The 23,949-nt window shown below is 42.1% G+C and overlaps 1 protein-coding gene across 11 annotated transcripts in view; it reads right to left on the reverse strand.

Moving 5' to 3' along the window:
• inpp4b (inositol polyphosphate-4-phosphatase type II B) overlaps positions 1-23,949 on the reverse strand; it is an 801,341-nt gene that overhangs the window by 74,899 nt on the left and 702,493 nt on the right. For all 11 annotated transcript variants that reach the window (XM_073042760.1, XM_073042761.1, XM_073042759.1 and 8 more), the window contains one exon: positions 14,884-15,061. In XM_073042760.1, the coding sequence (XP_072898861.1) occupies positions 14,884-15,061 (178 nt within the window). The remainder of the gene's footprint in view (positions 1-14,883; positions 15,062-23,949) is intronic.

The raw sequence follows: 23,949 nt of genomic DNA on the forward strand, positions 1-23,949 counted from the left end.
CATCAGCAAACTTACAGCATCCTTCCACTTCCTCATCCAGGTCATTTATAAAAATCACAAAGAGTAAGGGTCCCAGAATAGATCCCTGAGGCACTCAACTGGCGACCGACCTCCATGCAGAATATGACCCATCTACAACCACTCTTTGCCTTCTGTGGGCAAGCCAGTTCTGGATCCACAAAGCAATGTTCCGTTGGATTCCATGCCTCCTTACTTTCTCAATAATCCTTGCACGGGGTACCTTATCAAATGCCTTGCTGAAATCCATATACACTACATCTCTTCCTTCATCAATGTGTTTAGTCACATCCTCAAAAAATTCAATCAGGCTCGTAAGGCACGACCTGCCCTTGACAAAGCTTTGCTGACCATTCCTAATCATATTATGCCTCTCCAAATGTTCATAAATCCTGCCTCTCAGGAGCTTCTCCATCAACTTACCAGCCACTGAATTAAGACTCACTGGTCTATAATTTCCTGGGCTATCTCTACTCCCTTTCTTGAATAAAGGAACAACATCCTCAACCCTCCAATCCTTGGGAACCTCTCCCGTCCCCATTGATGATGCAAAGATCATTGCCAGAGGCTCAGCAATCTCCTCCCTCGCCTCCCACAGTAGCCTGGGGTACATTTCATCCAGTCCCGGCACATTATCCAACTGGATGCTTTCCAAAAGCTCCAGCACATCCGTTGGACTCGAGAGACCATGGATCTGCGCCTGGAGTTTCCAGGGCGCAGGCCTGAGCAGGGTTGTATGGGAGACCGGCAGTTGCCCAAGCTGCAGACCTTCCCCTCTCCACGCCACCGATGTTGTCCAAGGGAAGGGCACTAGGACCCATGCAGCTTGGCACCGGTGACGTCGCAGGGCAATGTGTTGTTAAGTGCCTTGCTCAAGGACACAAACACGCTGCCTCAGCTGAGGCTCGAACCAGTGACCTTCAGGTTACTAGTCTGATGCCTTGCCCACTAGGCCACGCGCCAAGGAATACTGAAGTAAAGTATTCATTAAGTACCTATGCTGTTTCCTTCAGTTCCATAAAGACTTTCCCACTGTCACATTTGATAGGTCCTATTCTTTCACGTCTTATCCTCTTGCTCTTCACATACTTGTAGAACACCTTGGGGTTTTCCTTAATCCTGCCCGCCAAGGCCTTCTCATGGCCCCTTCTGGCTCTCCTAATTTCCTTCTTAATCTCCTTTCTAGCAGCCTTATAATCTTCTAGATCTCTAACATTACCTAGCTTTCTGAAACTTTTGTAAGCTTTTCTTTTCTTCTTGACTAGATTTATTACAGCCTTTGTACACCGTGGTTCCTGTACCCTACCGCAACTTCCCCGTCTCATTGGAACGTACCTGTACAAAGCTCTACACAAATATCCCCTGAATATTTGCCACATTTCTTCCATACTTTTCCCTGAGAACATCTGTTTCCAACTTAAGCCTCCAATTTCCTGCCTGATAGCCTCATAATTCCCCTTACTCCAATTAAACGCTTTTCTAATTTGTCTGTTCCTATCTCTCTCCAATGCTATTGTAAAGGAGATAAAATTGTTATCACTATCTCCAAAATACCCTCCCACTGAGAGACCTGACACCTGACCAGGTTCATTTCCCAATACCAGATCAAGTACAGCTTCTCCTCTTGTAGGCTTATCTACATACTGTGTCAAGAAACCTTCCTGAACACACCTAACAAACTCCACCCCATCTAAACCCCTTGCTCTAGGGAGATGCCAATCGATATTTTGGAAATTAAAATCTCCCATCACGACAACTCTGTTATTATTACACCTTTCCAGGATCTGTTTCCCTATCTGCTCCTCGATATCCCTGTTACTATTAGGCGGCCTATAAAAAACACCCAGTAAAGTTATTGACCCCTTCCTGTTCCTAACCTCCACCCACAGAGACTCTGTGGATAATCCCTCCATGACGCCTACCTTTTCTGCAGCTGTGACATCTTCTCTGATCAACAGTGCCAAACCTCACCTTTTTTGCCTCCCTCCCTGTCCTTTCTGAAACATCTAAAACCTGGCATTTGAAGTAACCAATCCTGCCCCTGAGCCAGCCAGACTCTGTGCCAGAGGCACGGCCACTGCCGCTTCCCCCAGGTAGGCTCTCTCCCCCAACAGTACTCAAACAGGATTACTTATTGTCAAGGGGTACAGCCACAAGGGTACTCTCTAGTATCTCATTCTTCCCCTTCCCCCTCCTGACTGTGACACACTTATCTGTCTCCCGAGGCCCCGGTGTGACCACCTGCTTGTAACTCCTCTCTGTCATCTCCTCGCTCTCCCTGACTAGATGAAGGTCATCGAGCTGCATCTCCAGTTCCCTATCTCAGTCCACACCTGGTGCAGATATGGCCGTGCGAGAGGCTAGGAGACTCCAGGACACCCCACATCTTACACCGAGCACAGAACTTCCAACCTCGCCTCGTCCCGTTACCGCCTAAGCCCGTAGAACCAAAGCCCTACCACTCTTCTACCCTCTCACTCAGCTGCCCGCTGGATACGGTGGTCTTTATAAACCTTTTGCGCTCTACTGGCTGAAGTCACACGCCTGCGCAGTCTTGTCTCTCTTTAACCCGAGTTGTAAAAAGACTCCCTCCGCTCCGAAAAAATCAGCCGTTCACTCGCAGCCTTCTTGCTCTGAACTCAATTCCTTGACTCAAAGTTAAGAACATATGTATGCAATGATGGTATAAAAAAAAGATCTGATGGAGCTAATTGCTGGTACCTTTCCGGAAAGCTCCCCTGAACTGGGCTGCCTGACAAGAAGTCTTGAAAACCCAGCAGAGTGCATGTAGTCTCTGCAGGAGGACAGACCACACAGGTTTGCTGTAGGAGGAGAGACCACACAGGTTTGCTGTAGGAGGAGAGACCACACAGGTTTGCTGTAGGAGGAGAGACCACACAGGTTTGCTGCAGGAGGAGAGACCACACAGGTTTGCTGCAAGACACACCACACAGGTTTGCTGTAGGAGGAGAGACCACACAGGTTTGCTGTAGGAGGAGAGACCACTACCACTCAGCAACACAGTAAGCAGGCAGACAGCAGACAGTGACAGAAAGAGGAAAGGAAAGACAACCTGGACAGTCACCAGGAAACTTGTCACATTCAATGTCTGCAAACCCAACTCCCTAATAAATAAGCTTCATTGGTTTTCCTTTATCAACGGCTCCATTTTAGGGAATACACAAAATTAAAAAACACAGAATAGAAAATAGTAGTCTTCCATATCAAATATATGAAGGAAATTGTGCTGTGTTGCCCACGCAAGCCAACTAACCACTCCTCTGCAGCATTTAGTCCCTATCTTCCTGTCAAAGAAAACTGCAGATGCTGGGAGTTTAGAACAATGAGCATCTGAAATGTTATGTTTCTCTCCTCTACATGCTGCTCAGTACTTCCATTGTCCTGTTTTTATTTCGTATCTTATCCCTTTTGCCAATTTTGTAATTGATTTTCTATATAATTTGCCCAGAGCCCAGAGGAAATTTTCCCTTTGGAAAATGTGCTACTGGCTTATTCCATCAACTAACTGCCCAAGCCTACGTATTGGTCACTTTATATACAGGTCCATACACCAAGGTCACTATCATGTCCACCCCAGCTCAGGAATATCAATGTAACTGCTTTTAATTTGTTATGTTTTGTTTACCCATTGTCAGTGATCAAATCAGTGAACAAAAATAGTCACATACTCCAAATATTTAGGCTGTCAGATATACACATCCCTTTCCTTTGCACAGTGGGAGTATGTCCTCAGAGATAGAAAGAAAGACATCTTGTAAAAACCTGGTTAAATGTAAGACCATAAGATATAGGAGCAGAATTAGGCTATTTGGCTCATTGAGTCCGCTCTGCTATTCAGTCATGGCGGATTTACTTTCCCTCTTAACCTCATTCTTCTGCCTTCCAGCTGTAATGTTTGACACCCTAACTAATCAAGAACCTGTCAGCTTTTGCTTTAGATATACCCAATGACTTGGCTCAACAGCTGTCTGTGTCACCTCTCAAGTGAAAAATCGGCGGAAGTGATAAGTGTTGCTTCCTTTTAATTGAGAAAAATGACTAAAGCAAGCTAGGCCCAACATGCTGAGGATTACAACACAGTTCAAAATATTAAAGATAATCTGTAGCATTGTTATAAATGATGTACCATTTCTAGCCCCAAAGCACACACTGTCAATGAACGCATAATTTCTTAAAAATCTACAGTGCAGATCGTACCTGGAATACAATTTTATCTCACTGTGCCACAGGAAGAAAAATGTCAGCTGAATTTAGAAGTAAAGTTTTTTTTGTCTGTTAAATTTCTCTCAATTACAATGGATAGAGAAAGAGAAAGAGAAAGAAAGATTAGTCTTATTTGTCACATGCAGTGAAATGTGTCATTTGAGTCAAATCAAATCAACGAGGATTGTGTGGGGGTAGTCTGCAAGCAACACCATGTTTCTGTGCCAACACAACATGCCCACAACTTACTAACCCTAACCCTACCTGTACCTAACAGGGACTGTGGGAGGAAACTGGAGCACTCAGAGGAAACTCACACAGTCACAGGGAGAATGTACAAACTCCTTACAGACAGTGGAGGGAATCAAACCCTAATCAATTATTGATGTATTAATCACTACACTGCCATCCAGCATCTCATTCTAATGAGAACAAGAATGGGTGATTTCCTAATTTTCTCCTTTAAAGGATATACACTCAGTGGCCACTTTATTCGTACTGAATACCGTGGCTGCTGAATGTACGTTTACGGTTCCAGCAGCTGTGGCCCGGCTACTTTAAGATTCAACCTGCCATGCATTCAGAAATAATCTTTTGCACACCACTGTTGTAACTCATGGTTATTTGAGTTACTGTTGCCTTCCTGTTAGCTTGAACCAATCTAGCCATTCTCCTTTGAGCTCTCTAAGGAACAAGACATTTTTGACCACAATACTGCCGCTCACTGGACGTTTGTTTTTCGCGGCAGTCTCTGCAAACTCTAAAGACTGTTGTGTGTGAAAATCCCAGGAGATCAGCAGATTCTGAGGTACTCAAACCACCCCTACTGGTAGCATGGTCAAAGTCACTTAGATCACATCTCTTCCCTGTTATGAGGTTTGGTCTGAACAGCAACTGAACCTCTTGACCATGTCTGCATGCTTTTATGCATTGAGTTGCTGCTGCAAGATTGGCTGATTAGATATTTGCGGTAATGAGCAGGTGTACGAGTGCGCCGAATAAAGTGGCCACTGAATGTATATACAGGATTCTTGCGTATCAGCTAAGATAAGATGCTGCTGTTTATTTTTATCCTTTTCTGCAGACATCTGAATACCATGACAGTCAGCTAGAGCAGGCATTTAATCAAGTGAGATCTCACCTCACATTCTCCTCTTGGAGCTCCCCGTAGTGCATAAAGAGCAAAAAGAAGGAAGGCATCAACTGTTAAGAATTCCACCCAACCTTCTTTAAAACAGGGCAACTGATGTACAATAGAACACCTTGCCACTGACCTCACTCTCTGTGAGAACATGCCAAGAATCTACTCAGCAGCTCTGCAACCCAGATTATCAGCTCTTCATCAAGTGGCGCAGGTATGACAGCAGAAACAATTAAACCTTCCCTCAACTATCATTCCATAAAACGGTGGAAGGGGTTCAGAGGGATGAATGGCCTATCCTTTGCCACTCCAGTATTCCGGTTCACTGCGATGCAACGTATCCAAATCTGCAACCTATCAGATATGATGTTTTTTCCATTATTCTTTAAAAATATATTTTGCACTTAATCTTGTCAAATCTGTTTTCCCTTATTCTTTGCAAATACTATTATTTTTTATTATCCTAGCCATTGGAAGTATTAAATGGGGAGTGAAGCTTAGGCAACTGTAAAAAAGAACTGCAATCAATACAATATTTGTTGACTTGTGATCAACGCTTTATTGCATTGCCACATTTAGTGACAGTGTTCCTGCTACAGTGAGAGAAGTGGGACCCTCAAGGCATACCCTGAGCTGACCTCCCTTAGGTACCCTCTGTCATCGTCCATCTCCCCCCTCCTATCACTGCACAATGATAACAAGGCTTGAGACCCTCTCTGGAGAGTACTGCAGTGTGCTTCTAGTGGTCCACACTCAGGATCTCACCTTAAGGACTCAGAAGGTATCTTCTGTCCAGATCCTCTCTGCACTTGTTCCTGGTAAAACTGTGCTTGTGATTGTGATAACTTATTCAAATGTGACCAGATTTCAGGACTGGAGGCAGGAACCAAGGAGGCAAAGGACAGCGCTCAGCTCCAACAGCGCCTGCTGCGTGCAATGTATGACATCAGACAACCTTCATTCAAAGATCTGCAACATCTGGATCGTCCTGGGACCTATGCTCGGATGCTGTTTGTGGATTTCAGTTTGGCGTTTAACACCATCGTCCCTCATACCCTCTGCTCCAAATTGTCTCACCTTACTGTGCCACCTGACCTCTGCGATTGGATTTACAGCTTCCTGACCAACAGAAGTCAGCAGGTAAGGATGGGACAGGTCACCTCGGATATTCGAATCACCAACACCGGCGCCCCCCAGGGGTGTGTCCTCTCTCCACTGCTGTTCTCCCTCTACACCAATGACTGCACCTCCTCCAACCCCTATGTGAAGCTTTTGAAGTTTGCAGACGACACTACCGTCATCGGACTCATCCAGAATAGTGATGAGTGCATATCGACAGCAGGTGGACCAACTGGCGCTCTGGTGCAGTTGGAACAATCTGGAGCTGAACACGCTCAAGACAAAAGAGATGATAGTGGATTTCAGGAGACATCCCTCCGCTATGTCTCCCCTCACAGCCCTCAGCAGCCCTGTGTCCACCGTGGAGAACTTCAGGTTCCTGGGAACCACCATCTCTCAGGATCTGAAGTGGGAGCAGAACATCAGCTCCATCCTGAAGAAGGCCCAGCAGCGGATGTATTTCCTGCGGCTCTTGAGGAAATACGGTCTGCCTCAGGAATTGCTGCTGCAGTTCTACACTGCAGTCATTGAGTCTGTCCTGTGCACCTCCATCATTGTGTGGTTTGGAGCCGCCACCAAGCAGGATAGAACCAGACTACAGCGCACAGTGAGGACTGCCGAGCGCATCATTGGAGCCTCCCTGCCCTCTATTGTGGACCTGTACTCTTCCAGTTTGAAGAAGAGGGCGGGGAACATCATAAAGGACTCCTCCCATCCTGCGCACGGACTGTTTGATCTGCTTCCGTCTGGTAGGCGCTTCAGATCCCTCCAGACTAAGACTAATAGGCACTGGAGAAGTTTTTTCCCTACTGCGGTCACTTCGCTGAACAGTTAACTGCCGGTTAACTGTCGGCTAACTATTACTTGGATTGCACTACCTGTATGTATAATCTATATTTTCATTTATATTTATCATTATTATTGTTATGAGCAGAGAGACAACATCTGCCGGAAGTAAATTCCTTGTATGTGCATAGGTACTTGGCGATTAAAGTCTGATTCTGATTCTGATATGAAGAATAATCCCTCCTCTGAAAGTTCAAATGCATCACCAAGCTGCAAAGTGTCATATACAGTACTGTGCAAAGGTCTTGGGCACATTAAAAAATATTCTGTAAAGTGAAGATGCTTTCAAATATAATAAAATGAAGACTTTCTAAATATCAAAAAAACATTACTACAGAGAGCAGTAAACAGTAAAAACCTAAATCAAATCAATATTTGGTGTGACCACCCTTTAAAACTGCATCAATTCTCATAGGTACGTTGTTGTGCAGTTTTATCAGAAAATCGGCTGGTAGGTTGTTTCATGCATCTTGGAGAACTTGTCACAGTTCTTCTGCAGACTTTGGCTGTCTCACTTGCTTCTGTCTCTCCAGATAATCCCAAACAGCCTTGATGATGTTGACATCGGGGCCCTTTGGAGACCATACCATCTGAAAACATATAGAAAACCTCGGGTGCCTAGGGCTTTGCACAGTAATGTATTCACTAAAGCCATTTGGACCAATACATCCTTCGTTTCCAGAACTAGAACAATCCAGATCCGATGCTTAGCTGAAACTTTTGCTGAAAAATCTGGTAGAGAACTAATTAGTGAAGGGGTAGTGAAAGGATATTGGGGACAGAGAGGTGGGAGATGGAATTTAATTTGAACATTTATAGCAGGGACCTTGGTAGTGTTGATATTCAGAGGTGTCTTAGAGTGCATGTTCATAGCTCCCTGAAAGCAATGTCATAGGTAGATAAGGTGGAGTAGAAGTAACCTGGCATACTTGTTAATTACTGGCTATGGCACCTATACGTGTTGTAATGTTGCAACTGAACAAATCATTGGTCAAGCCATACTTGAAGTATTATGGATAGTTCTGGTCACTACGTCTTATGGGGATAGGCTGAGCAAGCTAGGGCTTTTCTTTTTTAGAGAAGAAGAATGAGAGGTGCTTTGGTAGAAGTCTACAAGATGGAGAGATGCATGAATAGAGTGAACAGCCAGAGACGTTTTCCACAGGGCATAAATGGCTAATATGAGAGGGCATAATTTTAAGGTAATCGGTGAAAAGTATAGGAGAGATGTCAGAGGTAGGTGTTTTTACACAGAGAATGTGCACAGAAGAGATTCACCAGGATATTGCCTGGAAAGGTGGATTTACTTGGGAGAGGTTAGGTAAACTGGGTTAATTCTCACTGGAATGTAGGAGGCTGATTATATAGATTATATGTGATTATATAGAGGTCTATAAAACAACGAGGGTCATAGGTAAGGTAGAAATGTAAAGTCTTTCTCCTCGATTGGTGGGCAGAAGGGTAAGGTAAGGTAGGAAGGAAAATTTCAAAGTATCTGAGGGGAAATTTTTCCCCCCACTTAATGAGTGGTAGTTACAGGGAACAAGCTGCCGGAGATAGAAGTAGGTAGAACTACAATGTTCGAAAGGCATTGGGACAGATACTCAGATCGGAAAGGAGCACAGGGGCATGGGCCTAATGGAGACAAATAGGATTATTGTAGACATCACAGTCATCACAGACAAGCTGGGCTAAAAGGGCGTTTTCTGTGACATACAATTCGATGATTTTGAAAAGTGAGTCATGTGTCACCAGAGTCCTACAGAACATTCACTTTGAAATGCATTACTTACCAGAGCCAAGAAAGTAGCCCCTGGAAGTCTCTGGGGAGTTGGGAGTTCCTAACAGCTTCTGCTTTTTTAGCCTTCTCAATGAGAAAAGCTTTGCCTTCAGCCTAACTCCTTCTGTGCCTAGTCACATCAGAGCCCTGTTCAAATCCTTGCTGTAAGTCCCAAAACATGCAACAATGAAGAACAATCTTGTTCTCGGTGCTCAACAAATTCATTCTGAGATTTCCAACTGCAGCCTTCAACCGTGGTAAATGTAACTCTCTTCCCTCAAATTGAATGTAGAAAGAGAGCTGGTACAGGTACGTTCCTGCAAGGTATACCTGTTTCTGTTTCACAGCAAATCAATTGGTTATTGCACATGTGATGGTATAACCCTTGATTTGTAAATAATGTTCATGAAAGCATTAAAATAATATATGTATACACACACACATCTACATACACATACTTCAGCACATTGAAAGTTCACAGAAATGCTTTGCTATTCACTTCATGTAGGAAATCAATTATGTAATGCATATGAAACAGGCTCTTGATAATTACATTTCTATGCCAACACAAATTTAGATTTCCATTTACCAAAGCATTTCCTCTCTTTTGTTCTGAAAATCAGAATTAAATGATGCCCTTCCATCTGATCATTATTCAAGCGCTCACGGTTTAGAAATACTTGGACTAGGAGCATATTCCTTTCATGTGGAATGAACCATCAGCCACACAAACTTTGTTTCATGAAAAAGGCAGCAAACTTTGGAATCCACTATCTAAGAGAGCTGTGGAGGGTCATTTGTTAAGTACCTTCAAGGTAGAGATCAATAGGTTTGTAGATATTAAGAGAATCAAACAGTGTTATTGCAGGAAGTAGGCAATGAGAATTTTTAAAAAGTCATATTTTTTTGATTTGGGAGCAGGTGCAAGTGGCCAAATGGGCTACACTTTCTCTTTATGTTGCCACACTCCAGTACTTTTAAGAATGATTTTAAGATATTGTAGGGTTCTGTACTAATGCTAGTTACACATTATGTGTCAATTAGTCTATACATTGCATGCCAAGTTCTGCTTTGGTTACAAAAAACAGTAACTTGTTTGATGTCTTTATAATGTCATCAACTCTTTGTAAAAAGGGCTGTTCACCCTTGAAAGAAAGTAACGACAGACAGAAGAAAAGTCTGTGAAGGTTGAAAAAACAAGGCTTGGAGTCAAGATTGATTACCACAGATTTCAAGAGTGGGTTAAAAATGGGCAGAGGGTTAATATATGGAGTGGAGGTAAGGCTAAAAACAGATAATAAACAAACAAGAATGACCAATATGTTCAGGGAGGTGATACATCTTTAAAAAGATATTATCTAACATTGATGGAACTGAAAAGGAACAAAGATTGGTTAACCCATACAATGAATCTTACTCGAAGCAATAACCATTAAAATAACTATCACTTAACCTTTTATATGGAAGGTAAATAATCCAAGTGAATTTGCCAATTCTGACTAGAAAGAGATGCTAACAATCATCATGAGGGGGTGACAGAATATTGAAAAAGGCCACTGCAATCAAATCAAATACAGTCTGCATTATTTAAGATTGGGAATACATTTAATCAGATCAACTACAGATTTGCCAACCTTAATTAGGGATTGGTGAAAGTGAGAATGTGATATTATTAACTTAACTGGGCTAACAAAACAAAGTTAAAATAACAACGATTTCCCACTCATTTTCACATTATAATGTGTAACGAATGTGCCACAGCTCTGAGGGGCCGAAGGGTGCGGGGTAGCCCCCTCCTTTGTGAGAATCGCAAGATCACTATTAAGTCAGTTCAGGGGACACAGGAAATGAGAGAAAGACATGCAGAATCCACAAAAGGGTTGGAATGTGTCCTGGCCTCCGAAAGGCGGACCCATTGATACCGGCTATTGTCTCTTGGAGATGGACTTGTGTATTGCATCCTGTACGATGCATCGACACCCCAGGCAATGAACCAAGGGGGAGGTTGGTGGAGGGATTGCATCATCCCAACCTGATTGACAACTGAGACCCTGTGAGTCAGGATAAAAAGAGGGTCTGTGGGAACAGCCCCTCAGAAGAAACGCTAGCGATCCCATAATAGCAAAAACCAGTGGAAGGTCACGTGCGTCCGTTTCCATTTGCCCCGGAATCGGTGGCCTCTACCACGGAAGAACGGTTTTTAGCTAACAACGGGGAAATCAACTCCCAACGACTCTCGAAGGATTGACATCATAAAAGGAATGGGCAAGTTTTAACCCGTCTTTCTCTCCAACCAAAGGCTGCAGCCTACAGCTTGACTGAACTAAAGTGACTTTTATATTTCCATCGGACAATACATTATCCCCTAGACAACGATAGAGCTATTTCTTATTGATTACTATTATACCTGCGCTTTTAGATTTAGTATTGACGACGTATATTATCTGTGTGTTTGCCTTGATATTATTTTTGTGTATTTCTATCAATAAATACTGTTAAAAATAGTACCATCAGACTTCAACGGACCTCTCTATCTTTGCTGGTAAGTGACCCAGTTACGGGGTTCGTAACAGGTGTACTTGCCAGGAATAGAATATACAACAGTGGCAAAGTACCAGAAGATCTTTTAAAGCCAGTATTCATTGCACTGCCAAAGAAACCATGTGCAACAGAGTGTGGACAACACAGAGCAATTAGTTTAAAGAGCCACCTCACAAAAATTCTACTTAGAATCATCATGCTCAGAATAAGAAACAAAATTAAACTAGAGATCGGTGAAGAATAGTGCAGCTTTGTCGACGGCAAGGGAACATCAAACGTCACTTATGTTCTCAGGAATATTATCAAAAGGTCAATAGAAGTACAACAAGACCTATAGTTCTGTTTCATTGATGACACAAAAGCCATTGACACAGTGAAACACCAAGTCATCATGAAAATGCTTAAAGATATTAATATCAACGGAAAAGATCTAAGAATAATCAGGAATCTCTACTGGCAACAAAGTGCAGCCATACGGATAGACAACGAGATTGGTGGATATCAGCCAATAAAGTGAGGAGTCAGACAGGGTTGTGTTCCCTCACCAGACCTGTTCTCCCTGTACAGTGAAAACATGATGAGAACCATACAAGACCTACCTGGAATAAGTACAGGAGGATACAATATCAACAACCTCCACTATGCAGATGATACAGTACTGACAGCAAACAGTGAAGTAACTTTACAGAAACTAGTATCTGCCATCAACACAGAGAGCGAAAGACTTGGCTTAACCTTAAACAAAAAGAAAACTGAAGTAATGGTAATATCAAAGAAACCTGATATCCCAAACTGTAGCATCATATTGGGAAATGAAATCCTGAAACAAGTTCACAACTTCAAGTACCTTGGATCATGGGTAACATCTGATGGCAAATGCAAAACAGACATAAAAGCAGGAATAGCAATGGCAAGAACAGTATTTACAGAAATGAGAAACATCCTAACGAACAAGAAAATAGCAATTGACATCCGTCTTAGAACTCTCAGCCGCTACATTCTTCCCATATTGATGTATGACTGCGAGTCATGGACCATCACAAATGCAATGGAAAAAAGAATCAATGCAGCAGAGATGTGGTTCCCCAGAAGAATGCTATGCATATCATATACGGACAGGACAACCGACGAAGAAGTTCTACTGAGAACGAATACAAAACGTACATTACTTCAAAAAATCAGAAAACAGCAATCAAAATTCTTTGGACACATCATGTGAAAAGAGACATTAGAACATTTAGTTACAACTGGAAAGCTGGAAGGAAAAAGAAGCAGAGGCAGACAGAGAATGAAAGTGAGAGATGGATTAACATCATGGTTGGAAACGGGGAGGCAACAACTACAACTCAGAGGGTCAGGGACCGTGATGGATGGAGAGACATGAAGGCCCATGCCAAACGACAAGGCACCTGAACTACAGCCTGGAAATTAATGTAAGAAAGTTATAGACTGCTTGATATTATTTTGCTACAATAGATATTACTGTCAAACTATTTATTCACATTCATAGTCTAAGCTTGTAAACAGAGAAGAGATACTTGAACAAGGTATCAAAAGCCCCACAGTAGAATATCCCAGTATGAGGCACGGCACTTTCAACAGACAAAGTAAACATAGAAAATAACTGGAATGGAAGTCTGTTTTATTTGTAGAATACTTCTTTTGAAATTTGATATAATGTATGTTAAAAAGGAAAGTCTTCACAAATCACTCCAGTGTTCTCTCCAGGCACTGAGTACTTTGGATAACCTCAGAAAAATCCCCATTAGTGTTTAAATATGTGAAAGAAAAAAATTGTGTAATATTTTTTTAAAAAGACATGCTCAAGGCATACAAAGATTAAATTACATGAAAACACAATCCAGTTGAAGGACATAATAGAGAAGAACAGCATAGAAAGAGCCCTTTGACCCATGTAGTCCATGCTGAAAGCATTTAAATTGCCTGCTCATCATCAACCTGCATCGGAACTATAATCCTCCATACCCCTATCCCTCATGTCCCTAGCCGAACTTCTCAAGCATGCAAGCACCAGCTGTGCTTGCTGCTCATTTTCATTCCACACTCTCATGATCCTCTGCATGAAGGTTTCCCTTCATGCTCCCCTTAAACTTTTCACTTGTCACCTTTCACTCTTAACCCATGACCTCTGGCTATAGTCCCACCAACCTCAGTGGAAAATGTCTGCTTGCATTAACCCTATCTATACCTGCTCAAATCAAATATAAAATCTAAAAAAAATTAGAAAATGTTGGAAATACTCAATTACTCCTCTTTTTCACTATCTTTTTTTTTTGCTTTGCACTGCCATAAATCAAATTTCTCAACATAGGACAGTGATAATAAACCTGATTCTGATCTATGGGAAGAGAAACCAAGTCAACATTTCAGACTGAAGTCTCTTCAACAGAACTGAGAAGGAGAGAATAAAAGTTCATTAGACTGCTGGGAGAGTAGTGGGAAAGAACATCTTGGATAGGAAATAATGGAGATCACAGGGACAAGGTATGAACAAGGATATCTGATCAATGAGTGAATAACAGCAGTCAGCAAGTCAGTACACAAACAGAAGTTTATGGATGTTGCAAAATGTAGGGCAAGACATCAAGCTCAGCAGGTGAGGCTGGGGCTGGTTCTCCATTTCCAGCGAAAACAGAAAACAAGGTGAGCCAATATCATACGTGGGTTACTGATACAGACAGAGAAATTAAGTTATCCGAAGCTGTCAAATTCAATATCAAACCCAGAAGGCTGCAACGTACCTAGCCAGAAGATGAGGTTCTGTTCCTCAGTCTTGCTTTGGATCTGAAGTCCACAGACCAATGTGTTAGAGTGGAAGAGGGATGGAGAATAGAGTGGCAGGCAGCAGGAAACTCAGGGTTTCCCTTGTGGACTGAATGCAGGTGCTTCACAAAATAGTGATCCAATCTGTGTTTGGTTTCTCTAATGTTGAGCAGACCACATCATGAACACCAAAGACAAGAGAATTCCTGCTTCATCTGGAAATACTGTTCCTGGACAGAGAGTATAATACACCCAGATTGCACAATCAACTCACATATTCAGAGAAAATACTAATGAACATATCTTCTATGTCATCCTCAACTTTTCCACTCCTGTAATACTTAGTACAGAGTTAAGCAGAAGATAAAGATGATAATAAAGAGCATCACAAAACTGAAGTTCACTCTAAGTGAATGGTCTGAATACTTACTATTTCACTGAGCGTTTTCAATGAATCTTTGAGGCTGTCACTGGAGTGTTGCCTTGCTGCAGTCAGAAGGAGTTCAGAGTTGCTCAATATGCGAGGCTGAAGCTTATAAATGTTGGTGATGACTTCTTTTGCTTTGGTTGTGTCTTCAGGTGAATAGTAAATATATTGGTATGCTGAGCTAGAAAAAAAGAGAATAAAGATACTGTTGATTTTCAATTCATATTATAATTTTTAGAACAAGAAAATAGCAATGCTGTGGATAATATTCCACTACATAATTGAAAAAGTAACTGCTTTTTCCTCCTTTTCTAACGATTCAAATGACAGATGCTCATTGCTTGGCAAGACAAGAAGAGTCTAGTTTTCAAGAGAACTGCCAATTTGTTTGTGAAACGTGAACTGCATGTAAAAACCCATTATCTAAAGTAGAATTTCTCGTGTTCTACTTTGACAATGTGTTTTATGATACCAAGGCATACTTTTTAATGTGACCAATGCCACGTGGAACGCAATTTCACCAGCAGAAATGCAAATGTTGTAGTTCAAATCACGATCTATCCATTTTTCTTTATGCTATAGAAATTGAGACAATTTCAGCTCAGAGTCTATGCTAGCTCAGAGAGTAATTCCATTTCTCCAGCAATTTTCCCTGCAACCAAATCACCCTCACTCCCTTCCCTATTCAGTACCCTCTGATCTGTACCACACACCTATTCAGAAAAGGCAACTTACAGTGGCTGGTTAACCAACCAACTCACCCTTCTTTGGGATATGGCAGGAGAGTTGAAAACTCAGTCACAGGGAGAAGGTGCGAATCCCACACAAGTCAGAAGCTAATTTGTGGGGGCTGTGATGCATCAGAACAAGCAGCTTGCACCACACTACCAGCCAAATTCAATTTTAGCTGCGGAGATGATGGCAGATACTTCCAAACAAGGAAAACTTTAAACTGGTTCAGAACAGGTCTCTCGAGGCGAAGAAACAGAGCAGCTGAATTATGTTTGGACCACATTTGTTATGCATGCAGATACTTCATCACAAATAGATTGATAGCAATTGGGAGCAGATATCATTTGCCTGTCATAACATATGCAACTATGAAATTATTATTTAAATTTGGAAAGTTAGTTTTATCATTTTAAAATGTTCTGCTGTTAACAATTATGCTGTTGATCAGTATTCTGGCCTAGGATTTTCATGGAAACAAATGGTGAGGTTATAGCCCCTGGCATCATGAGACAACAAAGAGGCAGTTTCCTGAGAACCCATACACACACTTAAATCGGATGTTTATAACTTTCTCCTCTGTACCTTAATGATATTCTGTAGGGAAACCAGCCATGCCATAGGGAAGTATGAAAGGATGCTGGAGGCCACTGCCTGCACAAAATCCAAGGCAGTTCTTTGTCATATTGAGCTGAGGGTTCAAAAACTGTTTGTACTTCTTCCCTCTGCTCTACAACACTAATGGCTGCCAGATCCTTACAAACCCATTCATTTAAACAGGGTCATCAAGCTGTTCTGCATTTCTTTATTTTAATTAATCTATATAACATCTTTTAAAAATACATATTTTCATTTAATCGTTTTGAACTTTATTTAAATATGCTTCAGCTGGTTCTGAATTTCTCTGGTGATGAGAGATATTCAGAGATAGTGGGAAAAGTTTCCGACTGCACAGGCCTCAGAATGGTCAGAGGGCAGAGACTCAGACTGCGCAGTATGAGGCCTGGTTGTAGAAAAGTCCACTTTGAGAATGCTACCAGGATTAAGGTTGCCAACTGTCCCATATTAGCCGGGACATCCCGTATATTGGGATAAATTGGTCTGTCCCATACAGGACCACCCTTGTCCCATATTTGACTGCTACTACCCTGTAATCACCAGAGGGCACGCTTCCAGGCAGATCCTAGATCTGATATAACAGCGTGTGTGCGTGTTGAATGTGCTGTTGACGCCATGCACGAGTGATTCACCTGTCATCCAATCACAGGCCCCCTTATGTGCATCAGTTGTGTGCTATATTTTGCCAATTCCTGCCAAAACAAAAAGTTTCAGTAACAACTGGTGTTGTTCGATGGGTTTGGCATGTGCCAATATGGATAAACCTCCAAAAACGAAAAGACTGTGCAGCTATAACAAGCAATAGGAAGCAAAAAAGACTTGGGTTAAACCTGTCAGCAGTGACTCAACGTCAATGAAGGCCTTCTGTACTTTATGCCGTCGGGAATTCTCAATTGGCCACGGAGGTGAGAATGACCTAACTCAGCATGCTTCCACAGAAGTGCACAAGAAGGCCACACTAGCTAAAGGTGCCAGCAATACTGGTGCAATCTTCGTGAAATCTACTGCAGAAAATGACAAAATCGCGGCAAGTGAAGCCCCGTATGCGTACCACACGGTTAAACACAGACTCAGCTACAACAGCGCCAACTGTCTTGCTAAGCTCAACGGTGCTTTGTTTAATGACTCAAATGTTGTGAAGAAGATGCACTTGGGAAGAACGAAAGCTGAGGTGATGACAATGAATGTTTTAGGACCAAAGACTGTGCGGGCTATTATGGATGATCTGTCCCCGACCGAAGAAGGTGAGCCCGTGGAGCCTGTGTATTTCTCAGTTGCCACTGATGCCTCAAACAAGGGAGATAGAAAAATGTTTCCAGTGTGCGTGAGATATTTCTCTGTGTCTGATGGAGTGTAATGTAAGTTACTTGACTTTTATGAAGACAGTGATGAAACTGCAAATGAAACTGAAAAGTGCAGAGCTCTGATGAAAAGTATGAATTGGATATTAGACATGTCATAGCCTATGCAACAGATAATGCCAATGTAAACTTTGGAAAACACCACTCAGTTTTCCAGCTATTGAGCAATGCCAACAATCGCATTCTGAAAGCTAATTGCCCAGCTCACATAGCTCATAACACGTGCAAGCACGCCTGTGATCAGCTGTCAGTGGATATTAGATAATCGTTCTAAAGGTCTACAGCCACTTCTCAATAGCTGCTTCCCGAAGAGAGGAACCACATTCATTTTTGCACACAACGGCTCTCTTCATCCAGCTGTCGAATGTCTCCTGCTAAGCTGGCCAGCTCTTCTGTCATACTTCAGCTCCCTTGAGACCCGTCCTGCAGCACTGAAGAGGATTTTTGAGGATAAAGATAAAACTGGAGCTACTGAAATTTATCTGTGCTTTTTCCACAACGTGGGGAGTGTTTCTGACCAACTCGTAAAAAAAACCAGAGGAAACCAAACTCTGTATCACAGATGTTTACGAGGAAGTCCGAAAGTTCAAAATGAAGATGCTTCAGTGGAAACAGAATACCAGACCAAGCAGCTGACGGACAAACAAGTGCCAGCACAAAGGTCCAAGCAGCAACAGGACTTTGTGAAGTTCTGTGACTCTGTCATTACATACATTGACAAGTGGTTTGATTTTTCACCAGAAAATGTAATGATGAAACTGAAACCGATCGGCCTCTATGAGGAGCTCTCCTTCACTGACCTGGAGCAGGTGGTGGCTACCCTCAAAATGACAGAGACAGTCAATATGGACCAACTCTAGGAAGAGTTTTGTGCTAGCCGGGAGGAAATACAGAAAGCCAGACAGGATACCACAAAATCCACCAGTGAGAAGTGGGTGGCAGTTTTCCAAAACATAGGGAAAGCCAACTTGATCAACATATTCAGGATTGTCTCATTTGCCCTCAGTGTGCCAGGCTCAAATGCCTTTGTAGAGAGGATCTCCTCTCTGATGACCATTAGATGGTCCAACTCAAGAAACAGATGCAGCACAGAGCTGATCAAAAATGAACTTCAAATATCTGTGAACTGTGACTTGTCATGTAAGGACTTCTCTCTGGCTGAGCAAAAGGACAAAGGACTGCTTGAATCAGTCAAGAGCAGCAAGAAATATCCATGGAAAAAGTAGACTTGGTGAATCCCTCCCTCTTTTCCAGTGATTATATGTCTATAGGCACATACAGACAGAATTACTTGGTGTTATTTCATGTCTGACTGGTAGTCAGATTATGTTCTGCATTATGCTTTATTACAATTTGGTGTTACATTTCATATCTAACACTGAAGATATGTACACATGGTTCATATATTGGATTTGTTTACCTATTCAGGGTTGTTGTTTTTTTCTCTCTCTCTCTTTTGGAAAAGGTTCCTGTTACCATCTGCTAGCTGCCAGCTCCCTCAGTCACTTCATCCCGGGCCTGCACCATACCCACACTGCCGTGGCACCCTACCTTTTGTCCCTTATTTGGGAGTGAGAGAGTTGGCAAACCTAGCCAGGATACTGCAGCCTCATAATTGCAAAAGGTCAGGGCAACCATGGGTGCCAAGATGTACGAGAAATGTTGGCAAAGTCAAGCTTAATTTTCAAGCTCAGAAAAATTAGAGGGCTATGCGGTAGGGAAATTCTAGGCAGTTTCTGGAGTAGGTTACATGATCAGCACAACATTGTGGGCCAAAGGGCTGTAGATTTCTATGTTCTATGTTCTCAATCTAATTTATTGACGGTTATTGTCCTATTATTGCACTTTATTGACATGTCACCATAAACTTAGCTTTGAATTATGTGGTAGATTGTAGAGCTTACAAAAAAATTATCAATTTTTTTCTAAAAATCTATTTTTTCCTATGTTACTGTTAATATTTTGTTTAAATGTATGATAACTGCTGGATTCATTGCCACCAAAAAAATACTGTAATACTTACCTGTTCTTCAGGTTTTAAATTTTGGAGATCTTAGAAATTCAAAACAAAACTTCATAAAAACAAGCAACACACACAAAGTGCTGGTGGAACGCAGCAGGCCAGGCAGCATCTATAGGGAGAAGCACTGTCGACGTTTCAGGCCGAGACCCGAATCTCTTACTATCTTTCCTTTCAGTTAGTCCTGACGAAGGGTCTCGGCCTGAAACGTCGACAGTGCTTCTCCCTATAGATGCTGCCTGGCCTGCTGTGTTCCACCAGCATTTTGTGTGTGTTGCTTGAATTTTCAGCATCTGCAGACTTCCTCGTGTTTGCTTCATAAAAACAATTCGTTTTAAACCTTTTCTTCCCTCTCTATCTCTCTGTGTAGGATTTAAAATTCAACTAACTACTGTCACTGGGACTTCCTTATTTCGAATAGATTTGAGCAAAATGCACTGCTTATGAAAGATCTAGTACTTTTTTGCTGGAGGAAAGAAATTGGGAGAAAGGCAAAATCCAGGCCTTTAAAATGATATTAAGTGCAAGTGAATAACATTCTAACCTGAACAATTAGCTTTGATAACAGGGATGGATTCCTGAATGGATCAGAGACTTTATATTCCACATGGCTTTGTGACCTAGGCAAAGCTATCTGAGTTGTAACATTCCATTTTGTAAGCAGCAACCTAGGGGATATTTTTGTAAATCAAAGTTAGAACTGTCCAGTTATGCATGTAGCTAACATGCTGGAGTTTTCCACTGATAAATGTTACTTAAGCAGCTACAGAAATTGCTGCAAATATGCGCAGATGATCACCAATATACTCTGCTTTCTCTCCACCAGGTGGCTCAACAATGAATTGCACCCTCACCCTGAGCATCACTCTCTGGCTTCACATAAACACTGGGTGGATATCTACCATACAGTGGCTCACATTGCCGACTGCGTCATTCTGTCCCAGTCCCTGTCATACCACTATCAGCTTTAAGAAAGGTATCCTGGAGTTAATTAGGAAAGATTGCACAATCCCAGGCTAATTTACCATTCGCCTTCCTGAATACTTGCTGCACCTGCAAGCCAACTTTATGTGTTGTATGCACACAGTATTTAGACAGCAGCCTACCTTTTCAATCCTCTTACCAATTTTCTAACATTAAACTAACCACCACAATGCTTGTTAAATGACATTATTGTTGCTGCCTCAACTATCTCCTATGGCAACTCATTCCATAAACGCACCACCCTCTGTGTGAAAAGTTTGCTCCTCATATTCCTTTTAAAACTTTTCCCTCTCACCCTAAATCGATGCTCCCTGTCCTGGACTGTTACCGTCAACCTTATCTATTGTTCATGTCACATGACACAGGCGATTATGGTCCTTCCACGACCATGATGGTTCTTGGCAAACTTTTCTACAGAAGCAGTTTATTATTGCCTTCTTCTGGGCAGTGTCAGGTGACCCCAGCCATTATCATTACTCTTCAGAGATTGTCTGCCTGGCGTCTGTGGTTGCATAACTTGTGATGTGCACCAGCTGCTTGTACATCCACCGACCGCCTGCTCCCATGGCTTTACGTGACCCTGATCAAGGGCTGTGGGGTGTGGGCCAAGCAGGTGCTGCAGCTTACCTAAGGGTAAGCTGCAGGCTTGTGGAGGGAGCTCCTTACACCTCCTTTGTATCTCCACCCTACCACTCAAACCTTATCTCTACCTCTCCTAGTTTTAAACATTTCTAAATGGTTGCCCCTCAATTTTCCAATGTTCTAAGGTATAATGGCTTAGCCTGACGGCTCTCTTTAACTCAGGCCCTCTGGTTCTGGCAACGTCCTCATAATTCTTTTCCCAGTTTAACCACATCCTTCCTGGCCAGAACTGTACACAGTACTACAAGTGCAGCCCCACCAATGACTGATTACAACTACAACATAATGTCCTAACTCCGACACTCTGTGCCCTGTCTGATGAAGGCCAGTGTGCAAAACATCCTGTCTGCCTGTGATGTCACTTTCAATCAGCTATGCACTTGTACTGTTCCATTAATAAGGATCTATGTGGGTCATCTGGTTGGAATATTTACAGACGTATTCAACCTCTCGCCTCTGCAGTCTGAGGTTCACATCTGCTCAAAAGGACGTTTATTGAATCAGTACCCAAGAAGAGCGCGGTGATCTGCCTCAGTGACTCCCGTCCAGTGCTGTGAGAGGCTGGTTACGGTGCAAATCAATGTCTGCCTCAGAGATGACTTGCATCTGTTCAAATTTGGGTACTACCACAGCATTTCAATAGTGGTTGCCAATTGTCTGGCTTTTTACTCTGTGAGGACCATCTGGACAATAGGAACTTGCATGCCAGGCTGCTGTACATCAACCACAGCTCACTGTTCAACACAATTACCCCACCCAAACACAACATTAAGATTCAAGACCTGGACTTCTGTACCTCTGGTGCAGCTACCTCCTCCCTGGTAATATGAATGTCCTCCAAAGCATTTCCACTTGTTTCCCCTGTCTCCAAGGGGAATTACTCTCTCCCTAACTACACTTTACTCTTAATATAGCTATGGAATCCCTTGGTATTTTCCAGATCCATCTATTACCCTCTCTTTACCCTCAAGAGATTTCTCAATCCTTCCACAGTCATCAAGGGATTCACTCAACCCTGATCTTCTAAACTCAATGTATGTTTCCTTCATTTTCTTGAACAGAGCCTCACCACCTCTTCTCAGCCAAAGTTCCCTAAACTGGCTAGATTTACCTCTCACCATAACAGGAACGTGCTGCTCCAAGATATCAGACTCTTAAACGTCCCCTCCCCACTTGCCATTTATTCTTTTCTCTACACATAGTATCCTCCCATGTATTTTGTGTCATCACACAATTTGAACGCCTTACATTCTACTCCCACCTCGAAGTCTTTATAAAGACAGTGAATAATTGAGGGCCAAGAACTGATCTTTGTGGCATTAACAACAAGAAGTTCATGTTTCTCATTTCCTCCTCACTCACCACACTCCTCCAGGATGCTAAAATTCTCTTGTTGGGAATTTGCTATTTCTACTTTCTCTTTCTACACTCTGATCCCCATCTACTTGGACCAGGGTGAATGAGCAGGAAGTGACTGGATGGGTTAGACTGAGGAAATTGATTTCTGGTTGATTTTACTTACTCTGTTAACCTGAGACCCTATCCCAAACTCCTTCTATTCACCTCAGTGCCTACTCATTTATTTCTTCTCTGCTCTCCCTGCGGCACATTACTCACTGCACTCCCAGCAGTCTGCCCCTCTCTTTCACATTATTTGTCGAGTCGTACAGCACAGAAACAGGCTCTTCAACCCAGCAAATCCACATAAATCATCAACACTAATCCAGGAATAATCCGATTTTTTTCTCTTGTGAGCATATCCAGTCTCATACCCTTCAAAAATCCTACCATCTACCACTTGCACGTTGTTGGGCTGCTAGGTCACCTGGGAAAACCTATGTGACCACAGTGAGAATGTGCAAGCTCTGTACAGAGTACACCCGAGATTATGATTAAACCCGGGTCAGGGAGTGTGAGGCAGCAGCACTAATCACTTCACCATGGTGCCTCTCACTCCAATCCCACTCATTTGCTCCTTGCTTATAAAAATATCCAGGGGATAATGGAGTTAGCTCTGCTTATCCAAAGTACCATAATTGGCCTAGGTTCAAAGAAAACAGGAGGCTGAGCAAATATAAATAGCTTTGTCAAATCCTAATCACAAGACAAGTTACAATGACCAGTTAGCCTACTTTCTATTTGAATTTCATTCCAATTCAAATTTGTGATTTTTTTCAAATTATTTAGAAATAGTCCAGATGAAATTAAATGGGAAAGTAAGGAACAGACTGGAAGCGCAAGCACTTTTTTTTACAAAGAAAATACTTCTGAACTTTCCGGTTCTATACATATAAATAGAATTAAATTCCTGGTAGAATTCATTCAACCATGCTGGAGATGAGTGAGCTAAGTATAAATAAATGTCCTCCCATTTATTTACATTAGACTCTAAGGTTTAAATCGTGGCACTGAGCCATAATAACTACATTTTCAAACCACCCTGAGAATAAGCATGTTTTATTAGGATATATTTCCAAATAAGTAAAACTTCACTTCTGTACTGGATTTTGGCTACAAGTCAGATAAATTTATATTCCACTAACATGGAAGTTCTTCTGTGCAACTTCATTCTTTGATATGAACAGCAAAATATTTTAAGCTCCAGTTAATTTATTTTTAAAATATATTGCACTGGAAACTACTGTATGGTAACTGTAGCGATAAGTTTAGATTCTAGAAGATTAATGTTGTTTTTCTGTACTTTCATTGCTTCTT

Source organism: Hemitrygon akajei, chromosome 4 (genome assembly GCF_048418815.1).
Source record: "Hemitrygon akajei chromosome 4, sHemAka1.3, whole genome shotgun sequence".
Taxonomy (NCBI): Eukaryota; Metazoa; Chordata; class Chondrichthyes; order Myliobatiformes; family Dasyatidae; genus Hemitrygon; species Hemitrygon akajei.